Source organism: Solanum verrucosum, unplaced genomic scaffold, assembly GCF_900185275.1.
Source record: "Solanum verrucosum unplaced genomic scaffold, falcon-dt-bn FXZP01000197.1, whole genome shotgun sequence".
In the NCBI taxonomy this organism is placed as follows: domain Eukaryota; kingdom Viridiplantae; phylum Streptophyta; class Magnoliopsida; order Solanales; family Solanaceae; genus Solanum; species Solanum verrucosum.
Genome location: NW_026020363.1, coordinates 877,382 through 898,919, shown reverse-complemented (window position 1 = coordinate 898,919; position 21,538 = coordinate 877,382). Strand labels below are relative to the sequence as shown.

The window sequence follows — 21,538 nt, the reverse complement described above, 5'->3', positions numbered from 1 at the left end:
ATTATACAATTCAATAACAATTTCCAGCAATTCAACATAGCTAAGAAAAAATATTAGTAAAAAACTTGGCATGTTGCAAAAATAAGACAGCACCTCAATTTGGGTGTACGGATAGGTATTATAAAAATAAAAAGAAATATAATAAAAAATACATATAAAAATATAAATATAAAAAACCAAGAAGAAGGTACTATGTAAAAAATTACAAAACCAAAAGACCATATAGACCAAAAAGAAAACTAACGGAATGTACTTGTTATAATTGTGGAAAATTAGGACATATAGCTAGAGATTGTAGATATGCTATTAGGAATGCCATTTTTAACAATCTCTAGCTATATGTCCTAATTTTCCACAATTATAACAAGTACATTCCGTTAGTTTTCTTTTTGGTCTATATGGTCTTTTGGTTTTGTAATTTTTTACATAGTACCTTCTTCTTGGTTTTTTATATTTATATTTTGATCTGTATTTTTTATTATATTTCTTTTTATTTTTATAATACCTATCCGTAGAACCAAATTGAGGTGATGTCTTATTTTTGCAACATGCCAAGTTTTTTACTAATATTTTTTCCATTTTTATTTCTTCTTTATGTTTTTCACATAGTTCCATAAACCATCGTTGTAAGAATTTTATTCTAGCTCCTAAGGTAGCTGTTAATTCTGCTTCATTCCAACTTTTTATTACTTTTGAATTAAAAGGTTCTGGTAATTTTGTAAAATATAATTTTCTTATTTCTTTACTTTCTTCTATGCTATATGTTCCTTTATAATAATATTCTCTAAATGCACATGTATATTCATCTATGTAACACATATTACATATTGCTAATTTTGTCATTAGATTTCGATTTATGATTTTTTCTGTATTTTGTTCTTCTACTTCTGTTGTCATACTACTAAATTCATTTCTTATAGCTATTTCATATTTATATAATATTTCCATGGTTGTAGTGGCTATTCCACCATCAAATTTTTTATTATTTCTTAAAGTTGTTAAGCTTTCATTTGTTAAATTTTGTAGCCATAATTTTACTGTTCCTATAAGTGTTCTTTCTATGTATCCTGGTGCCTCTGCTATTACTATCTTGTTATCTATTAATTGTTTTGATATGTATCCTACCTATAATTGGATTGTTTTATTTATGTCTGCTACACAGTCTAAATCTAAAAATTCATGTTGTCTAGTAATTGGTTTAGGTGTCCATTTTTTATTTAATCTTTTATCCCATGTAGTTTTTTCTTTATCATATTGTTCATAATTTTCATTATAATATTTTGGATTAAAATTTTTTGGGTTTTTTACTCCTGATGTGCTAGGTTTTTCGTCCATGTCTACGTCTTCTGTATTTACTTCTAAATTCTTTGTATTATCTATGTTTGCTAAAAGTTCCGTATATTTTTCGCTTGTTTCCAAATGTTGTTCTAGATCATCTTCGTTTATTTCATCAACTCTTATTTCGGGTAGATTATCTTGGTTATTTTCTTCTTTTTCTCCTAATTCATCTTGTAATTGCAATTTTTCTTTAAATTTAATTATCTCATTTACTAATTTTGTTTTTTGTTCTTTTTCTTTTTGTTTAATTTCATACATTTCTTTTAATATCGCTAGCTCTTTTTCTAGCTCTATTATTTTAGTATTTTTTACTTCTTCTAATTGTTGTACTTCCTTTTTTGCTTGTTGTTTTATTTTTTTCAATTTCCGTTCTTCTATCTATTTCTTCATTTTCTTTTGTTATTCTTACCATAGCAGTTAAACTATCTTCTAGTTTTACCGTTTCTTTTTCTAACATTAAACTTATATTGTCACCTATTTTCTTATATCTTCTTCCTAGATTAGAAAATATTATCTTTATTTTTAATCCGTCATAATTTTCATATGATTTTTCATCTATTGCGTATTCTTCTTTATTCATTTATAAATTATGTTGTAGTTTATATTCTAAGTTATTTATTTGTATTTCTAGATATAAAATAGTTTTTCTTTGTGCTACTATAGATTTGTGACAAATTCCTGCGAATATATTATTGTTAAGTCTATTTTGCCTATGTTCTAATTTTTGTCGTTTTTCTATAATTATTTCATTATGTTTTTGTCTATATTCGTTATTCTTGTTATTCATTGTATTTTAAATATTGAATATATTTATATTCTATTTTAGATATATTATTTATTAATTGATCTAATTTTTCATTATCAGTCTTTGTGATATTAAGTTGTTTATATTCCGGATATAATTTATTTAATTTTCTTCTTATTTTTCTTAATTTTCTACTCGTATGTTTCTTACCGTGTTTCTTATTATCCATAGCTCTGATACCATTTTTCGTAGCGGAACTGGTAGTTGAGGGATTCATGAAAGTGGTAGTGTGGTAGGTGGTAGTATGGTAAGTGAGTATTTTATTTTAAAGATTTTATTGTAGTGTTCTTTTGCTAAGTGTCTTAATCTTGATATCTCTTTAATGTTATTTTTTGGTAGTGTGAAATTCATGGTAAAATGTAATAATATTTATTGTAATATTCTTCCTATAGTTGTTTTAATCTGAATATTTCTTTAATATTATTTATGATATATTCTAGATATAACATATCTTCGGTTCTTTGGTACATATATAAATTTTCCTCCATTAATTGTTCTAATAGTTTTATATCTTCCATAGATTTTATCCAATATTGTGAATATTCGTAGTTCATTTTAATCTGAATTTATTTCTAAATCATACCATTCTACTCTTTCGAAGACTAAATCAAGTAGGTCTATTTCATACCATTCTTGATTTAATATATCTTCTGATTCGTAATCATTAAATATTTTTTCCCATATTATTCTTCTTAATTCGATTATTTCTATATTTTTAAGTACATATAAGATTAAAGTTTCGTAGTTTTTTATCATTTCATCATGCATGTATGTAGTCATGTTCTTTATTATGCAGGTTTTTTATTTCAAATTATTCCTTCCTATCATATTCATAATTGATTAAATTCATATTAGATCATTATGAACTAGATTATCTTTATCATGTTTTCCTGTCACTACTACCATCATACTTTAGCGGATACTTTCTTCTTATCAGCGCCTCAACTTTGTTTACTCCCCTAAACGGCTTTCCTCGCCTACTGGTTTCAACATTAGGATGGCATAGTATAGAAGTTTTCTCCCTGTTTCCAGTGTGCTAATAAACTAGAAATCATGATTCAAATAATTCTAATACATAATAACTAACATAAATTTATTCAATCATATATATGATATTCAGGAATATATGAAATTAGTTCCGCATATTTTTTGAACAATATACATTTGCCTCTTGCTTACCCATGCTATCTGAAATATCTGACTGGATTTCAGATTTATCCATTAACTTTTAAGTATTTAGTATCTTTAAGAGAGTTTTTTGAAAGGAGAGTTTTTATTTATGAGGCATTGCCTGCCTTTACAATGTTTACTACTAAGTCTATATATAGACATACAAATTTACTATTCTAGATACTTGTCCTAACACATTTTTTACACATGTCCACTACTATTTACTACTATTCATGACTACTATTCATGAATAGTTCTTATTTTGTCTACCACTATCCTCTTTACGACTTATTTATACATATTAATAATGTACACTATCTACCACATACACTTGTCATATTTTGTACAAAAGACCCATACCTACTTTATGACAACTATTATGACTTTTACATTTACATTATTTTACACATAAATTTTTTCGTTCATATCTCTTCTCCTTCTTGTTTTCTTCCTCGTTGATTATTCCAGCTGGACGTCTGAAATTATATTATCTTCTCCGTTGCACTTTGAACATATATGGTCCGGATATTTATGACCAATTAGCTTGCAATATCTGGTTAATAATTCTGCTGAAATAAATCATTCTTTTAGTGCTCGTGTCGTAGGTCGTTCTTCTGGCTTTAGTAGTGATAAAATCCATCTTTGGAATTCATCCATATCTGCTTTCCTTAGCTCCCTTGAATTGGAATAAATCATTAGCTGGTCTCTTGCATAGTAGCTCCATATAGCGTTTCCGTTTAAATAATTATTTGCTAACTCTTGTATAATTGTTGATATACCAATTATCCTTTTGTTGGCATAAAAACTTGGTATCTCTATTTTGCATATCTCTTCTTGTTGTCCGATAACCTCGGGTATAATCATATCTTTAGTTAATCCTATCTTGATAACCTGTATTGGAGGTTTTATTTCCTCGTATAATATCTCCACTGGTGTTGTATAGAATTTTATATAAAATAAATTTATTTTCGTAACTCTTTTGTATGTGATGAATGCTTTGTGTAGTTCTGGTATTCCACTAACTTCTTCTCCGTCATATGTGTATACGGTATTTAACAGTCCGTAGTTGTAACATGTTCTTACTAAATTAGCGTTAGTTTTCGGTTGTGCAATTAACTTGCTATATCCTTGTAACTTTATTGTCAAATAATCTTGGTTTGGTTCTTTTGTAGTTGATCTGGGGTTGCGGTTTAAATAGGTTTGGATTTTGTGGATATTTTCAATATAGGTTCGTGTAATGTAGTTATATGTCTTTTTCTCATTTTGGTTTTGCAAACTATCTGCGTATGTAGATGTTTGTGGTTCTATGGACACATGTCTAGGTGTCCTTTGGGTAAATGGTTTTGCAAATAGATGGTTTAAGTTCACATTTTTATGTTGTTTATCGCTAACTTGTTTGCTTGTACCTGCAGCTATATTTCAACAAACATTATGGGTTTTAAGGAGTTTCTCATTGTCTCCTTTTAGCTTTGGCTTTTTTCCGTCTTCCGCTCGACGTAGCTCCGCATTTTTATAGTCATGCTGCTGACTAGCTTTAGACTTCAGATTATCTTCATTAGTCTTTAGCTTTTGTATCTCGTTGTCCATACTATCCACTTTTGTACAAAGTGTAGTAATAGCTTTGAGTATTTTTTCGATTGTATCTTCTTCCTCAGTCTCAGTCTGAGTAGCTTTATCGTAATAGGTAATCTGCAATAACATTCTTATCAGTTTTTATTACTTCAATTGTAAATGTAAAATTTAATATATTTAATACCAATCTCTTTATTTCTTTTGTTGTTATCGAATCTTGTATTTTTCTTGTTAGCCACCATTTTACTTGTGTATTATCTGTTCTTATAATAAATTTGTTATATACAATATATGGTTCAAATGATAATAAACACTTATATACTGAATATAATTCTTTTCTATTTATTTCCCATTTTATTTCTGTATTATTAAATGTTCCTGAATAATACCTGCAATGATGTTCTATCGTAGTGTCATCATACCTGTATTTTAATATTCCTCCATAACTTTTTTCACTCGCATCTGATTCTATTATGTAAGTAAATTTTTTGTTTTCATCTGGAAAGTATAGTTTAGGTAAGTTTTTACATAATAATTTTACCTTTTGTATTTGTATTTGGTTTTTTTTATCAAACTGATATTCTATATCTTTCTTTAATTTTGTTGTAATGGTTTTAAATTTTCTGCTAATTTTGGTATGTATTCTTTTACTTGATTTACTAGTCCTAAGAATGATTGTAATTTCTTTTTTGTGTCTAGTTGTTCATTTGAGTTAATTATTTTTTTTACTATATGTGTTTGCATTTTTATTCCGTTTTTATCAATTTGTATTCCTAACAATTCTATTTGATTTTTCATTATATCAGCTTTCTTTTTACTTAGACTTATATCTGAATATTCTATGATGTGTATAAATTTTTCTAATAATCTTATATGTTCATCTTGTGTCTTAGAATATAATAATATATCATCGATGTACACTACACAATTTTCTATTTGTTTAAAGTAATTGTTCATAAAGTGTTGATATCTACCTGGTGCGTTTTTATATCCAAATGGTAATACATTCCATTCATAAAATCCTTGTGGTACAGTGAATGCTGTTAGTTTTTTAGATTCTTCTTCTAGTTTTAAGTGATAAAATCCTGATTTACAATCAAATTTGCTAAAATAATTATATCCTTGTATTTGTCTTATCTTTAGTATTTTATTTGGTATCGGATAATTATATGATTTAGTTTTTGCATTTAAATTTCTATAATCAATAGTCATTCTACTTTTTCCTCTTTTTTGTTCACTATGTTTATTTACGATAAATGTCGGGCTTGTATGCTTACTATTGCTTTCTTGTATATATCCTTTTTCTAGTAATTCATCTATATGTATCTTAAATTCGGTTAATTCATTAAAATTATACTTTAATGGTTTTTGGGTTATTATACTGTTATTATCAATTAGCTCAATTTTTACTTTTGTTTTATGTTTTTCCCATCTTTGTAAAGGATCCTCACTATATAATAATTCTAACTTATCTTGAATTATTTTTACTTTATCTATAGAGAATATAATTAATTCTATTTTAGGGTCTTCTTCTTTTATATTTTCTAATTTTTGTGTAATTTTTTCACTTCCTTTTATCCATTCTGTTGTTTTTCGTTTTTTATTATTTACTCTTTTTGCTCCTATTTTTTGTTTACACGGTGTTGTGAACCACCAGTGTGTTTTTGTTATTATATGTGGGTATAATTTTTCTAAAAATGGCATTCCTAATAGCATATCTTTTGTAGTTAATTCAAAGTTATATATTTCTTCTATAGTTAATATCTTATCCCATATTTGTACTTTTATATTTTTTGCCTTATATGTGATCATGCTTCCTTCATTATTAAATCCCGTTACTACTATCGGTGTTTTTAATTTTTCCCATTTATCTTCTGGTAAATAATTGTATTTACATATATTAGCTTCTGCTCCCGTATCTATCATTGGTGTATAATATCGGTTGTAATATCCTTCTATTATTATCTTTGCAAGTATATATATTTTCATATTTTTATTTTCATATTTTTATCATACAATAGTCCTTTTTATTATTACTCTTTTATTTTCATAATTTATTGTTAACTGTTTGTCTTCTAGATTATATGGTTTTACTTGTTCCAACCATTTTATTCCTAAAATGATATTTTCATTTCCTTGATATATTTTGAATTTTATTACTATTGGTACTCCTCCGATGATTATTTCCTTTTCTGTAGTTTCTTCAGTATACATTAATGCTTTTGGTAGTTCGGAGCATGATTGTTCAATAGTTATTATTTCATCTTCCGTCACTAATTCTCTTATAATATAGTTTTCTTCTCGTCCTGTATCTATTAATATTAAATATTTTCGTTGTTCCATTATTCCCGTTATGTAGTAATGATGTGGTTTTATATCTTCTTCTATTGATTTTTGTGGGGTTTTATCTATTCTCCTTGAGGTACTCATTTTAGATGATATTTGGGGTATCTCATTGTTTATCCTTTTCGATGTGCTTAGTCTTTCTTTTACTATTTCTAAATCTTCTTCTATATCAATTTCATTATAACTATAATCGTTTTTATCTATGACTGTAACTATTCTTTCAAAGGGATCTTCTATTTTTATTTTATCTATTTTATTTTTTGCTGTTATTTTATGTTTTGTTGTTAGAACATATAAGTTTTTACATCTAGCTGTAAATATTTTACTTCCTGGGGCTAGTTCTATCCCTGACATTCGTCAGTATAATACTAGTGATTTATCTATATTCTTGTCATTTATTGCTACTGAGTAGTTAGCACTTATTATAAACTTGAATTTTTGGTATATGAGGTTACCTCTTACTGCACTTATTATACTTGTTTCTACGGGCTGTATAATTCTATCATCCGCTAAGTATATTTCTATGGGTGTATCTATTCCTTCTCTAAAACATGTTTTTATTAATATTTATGTTCCTCCTAAATGTACATATTTAATTGGATTTTTAGCCTTAATATCTTGTATTTCTTTATTTATTATTCGTTTATTTATTATTGGTATTTTGGCATTTCCTTTAGTGTATTTGCAATCTATGATATGTTCTCTTTGACTTACTACATAATATTCTTCTTTTTGTCGTTTAAACCGGTTTCTTACTGTTGGTATTTCGAATATTTTTGCTACGCTTAGGTCTAATTCTTTTCCTTTTATTTGTTCAAATATACTATTATCAAATATTATTTTCTGTTTAAAATATTCTTCGTCTTGATTTTCTTCTTTATTTATTGTTTGTATATCTGCTTCAGTCATTTGTTATATTATAGAATTCATTTTCTATTTCTATGTCATTATCTATTTCATTTTCCGATAATTCATATATACACTATCATTGCTTTCTAATTCATAATCTACGTATTCTATTTGTGTATATTTTTCATCGTCTATTATTATTTCTGATATTTGTTTTTTCTTTGGATCTTTAGGTAATTTACAATCTCTAGCTATATGTCCTAATTTTCCACAATTATAACAAGTACATTCCGTTAGTTTTCTTTTTGGTCTATATGGTCTTTTGGTTTTGTATTTTTTTACATAGTACCTTCTTCTTGGTTTTTTATATTTATATTTTGATCTGTATTTTTTATTATATTTCTTTTTATTTTTATAATACCTATCCGTACAACCAAATTGAGGTATTGTCTTATTTTTGTAACATGCCAAGTTTTTTACTAATATTTTTTCCATTTTTATTTCTTCTTTATGTTTTTCACATAGTTCCATAAACCATCGTTGTAAGAATTTTATTCTAGCTCCTAAGGTATCTGTTAATTCTACTTCATTCCAACTTTTTATTACTTTTGAATTAAAAGGTTCTGGTAATTTTGTAAAATATAATTTTCTTATTTCTTTACTTTCTTCTATGCTATATGTTCCTTTATAATAATATTCTCTAAATGCACATGTATATTCATCTATGTAACACATATTACATATTGCTAATTTTGTCATTAGATTTCGATTTATGATTTTTTTCTTTATTTTGTTCTTCTACTTCTGTTGTCATACTACTAAATTCATTTCTTATAGTTATTTCATATTTATATAATATTTCCATGGTTGTAGTGGCTATTCCACCATCAAATTTTTTATTATTTCTTAAAGTTGTTAAGCTTTCATTTGTTAAATTTTGTAGCCATAATTTTACTATTCCTATTAGTGTTCTTTTTATGTATCCTGGTGCCTCTGCTATTACTATCTTGTTATCTATTAATTGTTTTGATATGTATCCTACCTATAATTGGATTGTTTTATTTATGTCTGCTACACAGTCTAAATCTAAAAATTCATGTTGTCCAGTTATTGGTTTAGGCGTCCATTTTTTATTTAATCTTTTATCCCATGTAGTTTTTTCTTTATCATATTGTTCATAATTTTCATTATAATATTTTGGATTAAAATTTTTTGGGTTTTTTACTCCTGATGTGCTAGGTTTTTCGTCCATGTCTACGTCTTTTGTATTTACTTCTAAATTCTTTGTATTATCTATGTTTGCTAAAAGTTCCGTATATGTTTCGCTTGTTTCCGAATGTTGTTCTAGATCATCATCGTTTATTTCATCAACTCTTATTTCGGGTAGATTATCTTGGTTATTTTCTTCTTTTTCTCCTAATTCATCTTGTAATTGCAATTTTTCTTTAAATTTAATTATCTCATTTGCTAATTTTGTTTTTTGTTCTTTTTCTTTTTGTTTAATTTCATACATTTCTTTTAATATCGCTAGCTCTTTTTCTAGCTCTATTATTTTAGTATTTTTTACTTCTTCTAATTGTTGTACTTCCTTTTTTGCTTGTTGTTTTATTTTTTCAATTTCCGTTCTTCTATCTATTTCTTCATTTTCTTTTGTTATTCTTACCATAGCAGTTAAACTATCTTCTAGTTTTACCGTTTCTTTTTCTAACATTAAACTTATATTGTCACCTATTTTCTTATATCTTCTTCCTAGATTAGAAAATATTATCTTTATTTTTAATCCGTCATAATTTTCATATGTTTTTTCATCTATTGCGTATTCTTCTTTATTCATTTATAAATTATGTTGTAGTTTATATTCTAAGTTATTTATTTGTATTTCTAGATATAAAATAGTTTTTCTTTGTGCTACTATAGATTTGTGACAAATTCCTGCGAATATATTATTGTTAAGTCTATTTTGCCTATGTTCTAATTCTTGTCGTTTTTCTATAATTATTTCATTATGTTTTTGTCTATATTCGTTATTCTTGTTATTCATTGTATTTTAAAATATTGAATATATTTATATTCTATTTTAGATATATTATTTATTAATTGATCTAATTTTTCATTATCAGTCTTTGTGATATTAAGTTGTTTATATTCCGGATATAATTTATTTAATTTTCTTCTTATTTTTCTTAATTTTCTACTCGTATGTTTCTTACCGTGTTTCTTATTATCCACAGCTCTTTAAGAATAATCAATAGTCCGTGGGATTTATGCTTAGCACCGAGTGGACAAGTGGCGATTACCCATGTCTCATAAACTATGTGCGACCATAGGTTTTCTAGATTGACATTAGCTAGTGGATCCACGTAAGCTAGAAGTTCATGGGTCTTACCTTGGCAAGTGAGAACACCTCTTTTTGGTGTGGGGTAGACACCGAATTCCATGTTAATAGCTCACATGGTCTTAAATGTCGGTTAAAGATAAATCTCCCACATTAATAAATCAAGGTTACTTCAAGAAGTATCTTACGAAAGTTTTAAAGATGTTAGCTTGCATTGACCATGTTCTTATGACTTATGTTTCTAACTCCTTTATCTCATGTTTTAGCTTGGTCATTGCACATCATGAAAAGGTCTCTTTTAGCATGATTTTCATACTTTTTGCATTGCTATCATACTTGTTACATTTTTATACTAACGCTTACTCTTGCCTACATTCTCCCAAACGTAAGGTCTAGGACTCCAGATTCGCACCTCCGTGGCTAGGGATCACTTAGTAGATATCGAAGATTGGTAAGTCCTCATGTTCCGAGGACCAAGCCTTTATTTCATAGTATCTTTAGATTTCTGTTTTGTATGTGATGTATAGGTTACGTCCCGATCACTCTTTAGTACTAGATGGCTTTGAGACATTATTAGACTTTCACTTCATTTTATAAAACTCTTATGTTTGGAAATTTTCTTTTATATTCTGAGGACTTTCTCTAACCAACAACCATTACTATGAGCCTCATGATGATATAACATCTTACCCACATTTCTAGAGCCGCCCTATACCTTGCTGGAGTATAGAACGCAACTCAATTGATGGATCCACTAAAAAGCCTTCTTGAGGCAGTGAGGAGTCACTCGGTTTACAAGACGATCCTATCTACAATGGCTACGTAGTTTATGGGGGTTATTAGTTATCTGAACTCTCCCCTTAATCAAGGATCAATACTACTCTCAAAATATATAAATGCATGCTCATATAAAATAATCATTGAGATAGCTATTCAAAACAACCTCTTTAAGAGGTAACTGAATTGTACTCAATATTCCTAAAATACTGTAGAAACTCTTTATACTCTTCAGAAAATATTATTCTCTTTTCAATGTAAAAAATAATAATTTATAAAAGGGTAACTAAACTTCTCTTTATCTGGCTGGCATGTTTTTTTAAAACCATTTACACCTTTCCATAAAATAGTTGTTCTTTCTAAATGTAAAAATAATACTTTTGGAACCTTTTGTATTCCCTTAAACTTTTCTCAAAAGATACATTAAAATACTCTTGAACTGACTCTAAAATTCAAAAATCAATGCATAGAAATATTCCAAGGGATTTATGCTTAGCACCGAGTGGACAAGTGGCGATTACCCATGTCCTATAAACTATGTGCCACCATAGGTTATCTAGATAGACATTAGCTAGTGTATCCATGTAAGCTAGAAGTTCATGGTTCTTACCTTGGCAAGTGAGAACACCTCTTTTCAGCGTGGGGTAGACACCAGATTCCATGTTAATAGCTCATATGGTCTTAAATGTAGGTTAAAGGTAAATCTCCCACATTAATGAATCAAGGTTACTTCAAAAAGTATCTCACAAATGTTTTAAAGATGTTAGCTTGCATTGACCATGTTATTATGACTTATGTTTCTAACTCTTTTATCTCATGTTTTAGCTTGGTCGTTGCACATCATCAAAAGGTCCCTTTTAGAATGATTTTCATACTTTATGCATTGCTATCATACTTCGTACATTTTTGTACTAACACATACTCTTACCTACATTCTCCCAAATGTAGGGTCCGGCGCTCCAGATTCACACCTTCGTGGTTAGGGATCACTCAGTATATATTGGACATTGGTGAGTCCTCATGTTTCAAGGACCAAGCCTTTATTTCATATTGTCTTTACATTTAATTTTTTTATATGATGTACAGGTTATGTCCCGATCACTCTTTAGTACTAGATGGCTTGAGACATTGTTAGACTTTGGCTTCATTTTATAAAACTCTTATGTTTGGAAATTGTCTTTTAAATTCTCTTAAATTTCTATTATCTTGTATGATGTATGCTAAGTGGCTTGTGTAGGGCCTCTCAAGGTTCTATACGCCATGTTACACCTAGGGTCTACCTTGGGTCGTGACAATGGAAACGAAAGGATTTACTCTTACTATCTTTTTGACTTTGAACTTGCCTAATACCATAGGTGGAACTGATTCATACTAAGAGTTTTTAAACTGGACTAGAGTACATAAGTCACAAACGATGTGAGTTATAACATAGTCACACTCTATCTCAAACTATTTGACATGAAACAATGGCATATGTGCACGAAGTAAGAATAGGACTACTAGGCCTTCAACGATACAAATGTTAGCTTCTAAGCCTAGCAACATCTCTTAACCATGCTTTCCTTTCTGAACACCACACCTCTTTAGCTGCAAATCGTAGATCCTATAAGGGTATATGACTACTCTTACTAAGGTCTAAGTCAAGCTTCCTTCTCTTACTGTTGTTCAAGCCTAACTCTAACTCACAAGCTGCGAAACATGAGATGTTTATGCTAATATAAACCATAAGATTCAGGTTTTATACCTCTATAGGGAATCTCACCCCAAGAATACTACTCCTTACCACTGCATTTAACCAACCTCAAGTCCTAATCAAGAAACACCTAATGCATTATGCATTCACCTACATGCTATCAATACAACATTCAACCCTAGAACTATAACCACTCCATGGACTCCTAATAACAAATCTTTCTAAATAAATCTCATTCTCTCATCATCTTTACCAATTGAAATTTCACTAGCTACTCCCATCTAACTATTATTTATAGTAAAACTTCATCTCATTATTCCTCCACCTTCATAAACTAAGCACACCACCACTACCAACATAAGAAACATCAACCTTCTTCTTCTATCATCACTCAACTACTATCACTAAACAACATTATCAAAACTAAAAGGATCACTGAGAGAGATTAATGCAAAAGATCATAAGAACAATTCATTCGAGAAATTTGTTATAAGAATATGAATGATGTAACATTATGTTACTAGCCATTTAGAGTAAAGTGTAAAATTCACAAGACAAAGAATACTATGAAACACAAGTGCTTATATAAATAGGTTTACACATGAGGCTGATACCCATAACTTTATGGAGTAAGACTGAGATCAGTAGGCTAAAGTCTTTGCCCCTCATTTTGGGAACTGAACATAGATGTGAATCTTTCTGAAGTGTATGAGCATAGGTCATGGACACAACTCTGTTATTAGAAAAATCAATAGAATGTCATAATGACCGAACTTTGAGGAATACGCTAGAGTATGAATGGATTGATATAACATTATAACTCATCCTGGACACATCGTTATCTAATTCTTAACACTTGACTTGGTTTCTCATCCTATCATCCCCCACTTAGGTATGAAGCGTATACTCTAAAGATATGGATATATATTCTATCTTTCCTAAACAAGTGTATATTCAATTTACTCTAATACTCAAGAAAGGATAATCTCATGGTTACCTCACTCTCCATTACAGGTACTAAGATTCTTTCTAAGACCTCTTTCTTAGATACTTCTCTTAACATCTCCTCATTTGCTTATAAAGTTGCTTAGTCTAACTCTTAATAGTCTGACTTCTCCTTCTTAATATATCAATATCGCATCTCTAAGCTGATATCTACCTAACTAGAGGAAACTTGAACTATATTGAAGAGGCTCATCATTGTCTAGGCTATATAAAATCTCTTCTGCCAAACTCTTAAGGGTAATAAATAATGCTTACATCAGCCTACCCCACGTTGACAACTCAACTATACTATCTAGGCATACATGAAAAAAATCATAAACTTAATTAGAAATTTTTCTGACACATAGGATCTCTGGTACACCTCTTAATGCTCTTGCTAATCTAATGACTTAGACATACTTCATTGATCTTATCTAAGAGTCATAACACAATAATTGTACAAATCACATTCATTGTAAACTAAAACCTTAATTCCCCACCTACTCTATGTCAAATGTAGCTGATCAAATCTCAAAACTAACATCATCTCCCTCATGTTGCCATTATTTTTATCGCGACACTTGTGTCAAATTCAAGATTAATGTCTATAGTACTAAACATGGATATCAATATAATTGGTCACATATTATACTAACTTACGACCACAAGATAAAATTAACAAAAACTCACGCACTAAGACCTCATGATAAGTAGTCAATATTTATTTCCCAGTTTACCTATTTACATATTACCGTCACATTCTTTTTCACAACTTAGGTACTATTTACTGATTCACTATACCTCATTGTCTAATCAGTTCTATAACCCTATGAATATCATGGTGTTCTCCCTTCAAAATCATAAGCATATCTTAAATCTATCACCCCTTGACTACTATATCTATATGTTTTATGCCTATACTTTGTCTCAGTTACCACAATGACACATCAACATAAACATATTTTTGGTTCAAGTATACTCTAACTCATCCTAACCAGTAACTATTCCTTTATCTTCTATAAATGAAATCCACATAAAATTATTGTTCCTTATCCAACACATAAGGGAAAAACACCTCGTTAATGACTTACAGGTAAATGACTACAACTACATACTTTATTCAATAACTATTCCCACCTCTTAGGTTAATACACTTCTAAATGTATACTTCTAACTTTGGGAACTTCTATCACTACTAGCTCATAATATTGCAAATCACACTATATTTTTGGTGGCAATACTACCCAAGCATCTAAAACATATTTCCCTCATAAAAGGCACCACCTGAAACAAGGTTTTAAAGAAGAGAATTTGAGAGCACATCTTGCCTTTAGCTTGGATGCATGATTCATATGAATAAAGGTGTATTCTTTTGAATCATTACACTTAATGCACACTAACGGGATTCTCTCAAGCTCTCTGCAATCTCTTTACATTCTGAAGACTTTATATGAAAGTAACTAATTGATAAGAATCTAGGCGTTGCTATTTCAACCACCTTGAGTATGAAGGGTAGTCAAATGGATTTGAGAAATGCACGAGTGTAAATAAGTTCATTATGGCACAATTCTATTGCATGATTAAGAGTATGAAAAAATGAAACTTTTCTTAAATGTATGTAACCCCTCATTTATAGAAGTGGGGTCCTCACAACCATAAATAATAATGACACGACTTCGTAGACACCCTAGGACACTTGAACTTAGGCTTTGATACCAAGTTTTTCACTCCCCGAGCCTACAACCTAGACGTGGTCGGTACTCGAGAACCATTCTTGGTCCCCAAGCATATCCTTGTCCTGGGTAACTACTAAGAAAAAGACTAACTCAAGTATACACAAGCATCAAAACTAAAGAATGGTTTAAAACAACTTACTGAATCTCAAAACTGTTTGAAAATACTAAATATGAAACATAAAGTTTTTAAATAAAATATCTGAAACTGAATAGTGAAAGACTTTCAAAAATTGTCTATCTATGAAGCCTCTATGGTATTAAGATAGTTGTCAGGATAAGACCCATGACACCTCAAAATGCTACTACTAACAAATCATAAAAAACTTGTGTCCTCCGAAAGCAAGGAGGTCTCACCAAAAGCTGACGAGTGGATGATGTGATCTTAATGGAACAATTGTTGATGATCTTAAGAACCTAAATATGTATCATGAAAAGATGCAGGTCGAATGACATCAGTACATTGAATGTACAGGTAATAGGGTTGAATAAAAGAAATAACTAAACTGAGAGATTGAACGTGACTCAACTAAAGAACAATATAAATCATGATGAATATCATTTAAACTCTTTCTGTAAGAATGCAACAATAGTAAATACTTAACTGAAAAATGTAAATAAAAATATACTTTACTTTACTTTACTGGGGATTTTATCTAACCCACAACCATCACTATGAGCTTCGTGATGATACAAAGTCTAACCCACATTATGAGAGCCTCCCTATACCTTACCAGAGAATAGAACGTAATTGAACTGATGGATCCACTAAGAAGCCTTCTTGAGGCAGGTGAGGAGTTGCTCATTTTGTGGTACTATCCTATCAACACTGGCTATGTAGTTTATGGGGGCTGTGAGTTATCTGAACTCTCCCTGAATCGAAGCTTAATATTACTACTCCCAAAATATATAAATGTATGCTCATGTAAAATAATCACTGGGGTTGAGACAATTACTCAAAAAGACCTTTAAAGAGGTAACTGAAGTATACCCGATCTTTCTGAAATACTCTAGAAACTCTTTATACCCTTCTGTATTCTCTTTTCAATATGAAAAATAGTACTTTTTTAAGGGATACCTGAACTTCTCTTTATCTGACTGAAATGTTTTTGAAAACCGTTTATGTTTTTCTTAAAAGTAGTTATTTTCTGTAAGTGAAAATAGTACTTATGGAACTATTTGTATTCCCTTAAACTCTTCTCAAAAGATACTTTAAAATACTCCTCAACTCACTTTAAAATTCAAAAATCAATGAACAAAAATAAAGGCACAAAGGCTTCTCATCAACTACGGTTCATACAAAATATAAGAATAACAACAACTCAGGGATATCAATACATATAATATTGCAATCTCATAATCTAAGAATTTAGAACTCACAAGAACACAACTTATATCTAGAATTTCATAAAACTGAGGGTAGAATACTAAACTAAACTGAACTCTTACTGACTAAAATTTTGAGGTAGCACATGAGGATGAACTAGTCCAACACTATGAATAACCTTAAATACCTGGAAAAAATAATGTTCTTGAAGAAATTTGAAAAAGAACTTGATTGGAAGAGTTGAAACCCTAGCTTTTGTCTTCCTTGCAGTTTTCATGAAGAGTGAAGAAGAATCTTGGATTGAAAACCTTAGGATTATTGAAGAGAATCTTAAACTTGGAGCCTTTTGGTCTTGAGAAATTGGAGAAATCCTTTCTTGGAGTTCTCTATCTTTGTAAGAATGAGAATTGGAGACTATGAGAGTTGCTATACGTATAATGATGTAATTACGTTGTAAGATGGACTTAGGGAAGATTATTGAGGCTAAAGGGTTAAGAATTCCCTTCTGAGAATGTAAGAGGACTATAAAAATCAAAGAAAATGACGTTTTAATAAATCTGGTCGACCAAATCGGTGATCGGGAGGTCTCCTAGCTGAAATAGTTGAAAAGTCACGCAATGGGACTTTAGATCGCCCAAATAGAACGAAATTTAAGGTTTTAGGGACATTAAGCTTGACCCAAGGGTTAATGGATTGCCAAACTTAATCTGAAGGTTGCTGGATGGAGAAAAAGACGGCAACAAAAAAATCCTTTTCTTCTCTCTTCTCTCTCGTTGAAAGCTCACTAAAAAATTCTCTCTTATGTGCTAATGTCTTTTAACGACAAATACTAATGAGAAATTGAATAATTCTCTCCAATCATCCTATTTATAGAATGATATTTTTTCCTAAAGGTAAAACCAACTCCAAATAGGACTAAAATTTTAATAATTTTCGAAATAGGATTGGGAACCAAAAAAGAGAAAAACTACAATCCTTTTTCAAATAGGATTAAGTCGTGGTCCTTTGGCTGGGACATGGGACATGTGCCATAGCCCAACAAATTAAAGTGTAGCTTTGATGTTAAGGGTATAACGAGAATAAAATGGGTAGAAATTGTCAATATTGCCTCAAGCATCGAATGTGAGATGACTTAATTGTCCCTGCTTTGCACATTCTGCTCACAAGCTTTCCGCCCAAAAATCTTTTCCCTATAATCATATATTACTAAAAGTTGGAACAAAAAAAAGTTGAAAGTTGAAATACCAAAATAATCCTATAAAGTTGAGTTACTATAATAGTACTATATATATATATATATATATATATATATATATATATATATATATATAGTTGCATTTTAATTTCAACATTGAGTGTTATTTTAATTATTGTAATTATAGGTTACCAATGAAAGAATAATAAACTAAAAAACTTTTGATTTCCTTCCGTTACCAATTTAACTAGATAATGAATCATCTTATTTGTTATCTTAAATTTTTCTCACTAATCAACTTATTATAAATGGAATAATCAACCCCTTCCTGACTCCTCATTAGAAGAAATAATAAAGAAAAGTTGAAGATTTCTACAAAGGTATGTTCATTTTATTTGGTCGTTTTCTATGATTGTTCATAAAAATATATATTCCTCTTCGTGTATTTTTAAGCACTATCCAATTTTTCTTTTATTGTGCTTCTTTGTCTTTGTCAAATAATTATAATGAGTTTAATCTCTATAATGAGGAACCTCAAAAATCATTGTCAAGGATCCTTGCTTCTATATAAGCTTTCAGAGTTTTCAGATGAATCCATACGCTTGTACCTAATAATATCAAAATGTTACTCATTCTACACTTTAACTACCTAACCATTTTTCGTTATTTGATTTTATAGATTCAGACAATAAATAATCATTAGTCATTTAACAAAGAAGTCGTTTGAAAACTTGCATTATTCATGAATTTCAGCCTGCATTATTTCACTTTGAACTTTTTGTTATTCATTTCTACTATCAGTGTGTTATTTAGTTAGGACATACGTGCAAAGCACGTGTCTGAGAACTAGTAAATCATGAAGTGGTCAGTGCGTTACCTTAAAACAAGTATTAAGGTTTCTAAAAATTATACCAAAGTCCAATAAAAGTCGGAAAATGGCTTAGTAACAAAAAGAGAACGTTACGTGCAACCAAAAATAGGATAATCATTGTTAATACTAAGTCAACATAGAGTTATGAAGTTGATGAGTAGCTTTATTACTAGGTTGAAAGATATTCATGGCCAGTGCTTCACTGACTAGTGAGGACCATTTAATGTGTTTCAGTTGGTGGGCCTTTGTTTACCTGATTTACATGTGAGGTTGGTGAAATGCATCATCAACCTATTATTGGTTTGGCATCAATATACACTGCTTAACTAATGCTTTTAATGTTTTTAGTAGGAACTCAATAATATAAATATGTGCACACATGTTTATGATTATTTGTTGAAGCTTTCGTGTGTGTGCTGTTTTCTTTATTCTTTTCTTTATATATACAGACTCAGACATGTTTATCAATATTTATATATTAAGTAGGAGTGGTGTTTAAAGAGGGTGGCATTAGTACACTAATAGTGGAGGCTAAGAAAAGTAGAGGGCTATCTTTATTAGAGAAATAAACTATGTAAAAGAAAGGGGGCAGAATGTGTAGTACCCTTCTTATATATTTGATTCTTGTTCATTAACTCTTCTTATACCACCCCCTCACAAAATTGTTTTACTCTTTCTTCCTTGTGGCTAGGGATACTAGACAAATAACAATGGTGACCAAGAAACCAAAAGTTGTGATAATAGGTGCAGGAATGGCAGGTCTTACAGCAGCTAACAAGCTGTACACAAGTGCAGGCTCTAAAGAATTTATAGAGCTTTGTGTTGTGGAGGGTGGTAATAGGATTGGTGGAAGGATTATAACTTCAGAGTTTGTTGGGAGTAGAATTGAGATGGGTGCTACTTGGATCCATGGAATTGGGGGTAGCCCTGTTTACAAGATAGCTCAAGAGATTAACTCCCTTCATTCAGAGAAGCCTTGGGAGTGTATGGATGAGTTCTTGGATGACCCATTGACAATAGCTGAAGGAGGTTATCACCTCAATTCTTCTCTTGTTGACCCCATATGTAACCTTTTCAAGAATCTGATGGATTTTGCTCAAGGGAAACCTAATGTCCAATTTCCTCAAAGTAACATAGGGAATCTTAGTATTGGTTCTTTCCTAAGGAAAGGGCTTGATGCTTACTGGGGTTCAATAAAAGAACAAGAGGAAACACTGGGGTTTGATAACTGCACAAGAAAATCACTGGAGGAAGGTATTTTTGCAATGCTTGAGAACACACAAAGGACTTACACATCAGCTGGTGATTTGGAGACTCTAGATTTTAATGCAGAAAGCGAGTATCGCATGTTTCCAGGGAAAGAGATAACCATTGCCAAAGGTTACTCGACTATAGTTGAATCTTTGGCATCTGTTCTGCCAGCTGGTATGATTCAATTAGGCCGAAAGGTCACAAAAATTGAATGGCAACCTGATGATGGTGAAAACTGTGATGTTACTAAGCCAGTAAAGATACATTTTTGTGATGGATCAATCATGTATGCTGATCATGTGATTGTGACAGTTTCACTTGGTGTTCTAAAACAAGGGATTGGCGATAATACTGGTATGTTTAGTCCTCCACTACCTAGATTTAAGACTGAAGCAATCTCAAGGCTTGGTTTTGGTGTTGTTAACAAACTATTCTTGCAACTAAGTCCAAACAGGGATGAAGCTATGAAGTTTCCCAACTTGCAGATGGTGTTTCATCAGTCAGACTCAAAACTAAGGCATCCAAGAATCCCCTGGTGGATGAGGAGGACAGCTTCTTTATGTCCTATCTATGGAACTTCAAATGTTCTATTGTCATGGTTTGCAGGGGAAGAGGCTCTTGAGCTTGAATCACTTAGTGATGAAGAGATCATTGATGGATTCTCAACAATGATCTCCAATTTACTCGAAAACTCAAAAAACAATACCCATGACTTGTGCAATGGGCATGCAAACTCAGCCATCAAATTTGATAAGGTTTTAAAGACTCAATGGGGTACTGATCCACTCTTCTTGGGATCATATAGTTATGTGGCAGTTGGTTCAAGTGGAGATGATCTGGATAGTATGGCTGAGCCATTGCCAAAAAGGAGCAATCATAGTTTTAATTCTCCTCCACTTCAAATTCTATTTGCAGGGGAAGCAACACATAGAACTCATTATTCAACAACTCATGGTGCTTACTTTAGTGGCCTAAGAGAAGCCAACAGGCTCCTTCAGCACTACCACTATATTGATATATGAAAAATGTTTGTTGCCATAGAAACTAGGCAGGTTTTTCTTACTTATTGCCTTTTTCTTTTCTTTTTTATAATATTATTTTCTATAATTATTTGGAGAAAGATGTTTGTTATTAATTCCTCTGTGTGATTGCAATTTGAGGGAGAAATGAGCAACTGTAATAGAGGTTGAGAAGGAAAGTAAAAGGGGGGGCACATCCTTGATGTACTAATGAATGAATTAAAGAAGCTTCTTTTTAATGTGCTATTATTATTGCTTTCTATTTTATTTGTT

The 21,538-nt window shown here is 30.4% G+C and overlaps 1 protein-coding gene across 1 annotated transcript; it reads left to right on the top strand.

The window, feature by feature from the left end:
* The first annotated feature begins 19,683 nt into the window (after positions 1-19,683).
* LOC125837787 (probable polyamine oxidase 5) lies at positions 19,684-21,290 on the top strand. The gene has a single exon (XM_049516861.1). It carries the CDS (start codon positions 19,706-19,708, stop codon positions 21,266-21,268), a length of 1,563 nt encoding a protein of 520 aa, XP_049372818.1. The 5' UTR covers positions 19,684-19,705; the 3' UTR covers positions 21,269-21,290.
* Positions 21,291-21,538: the final 248 nt, after the last annotated feature.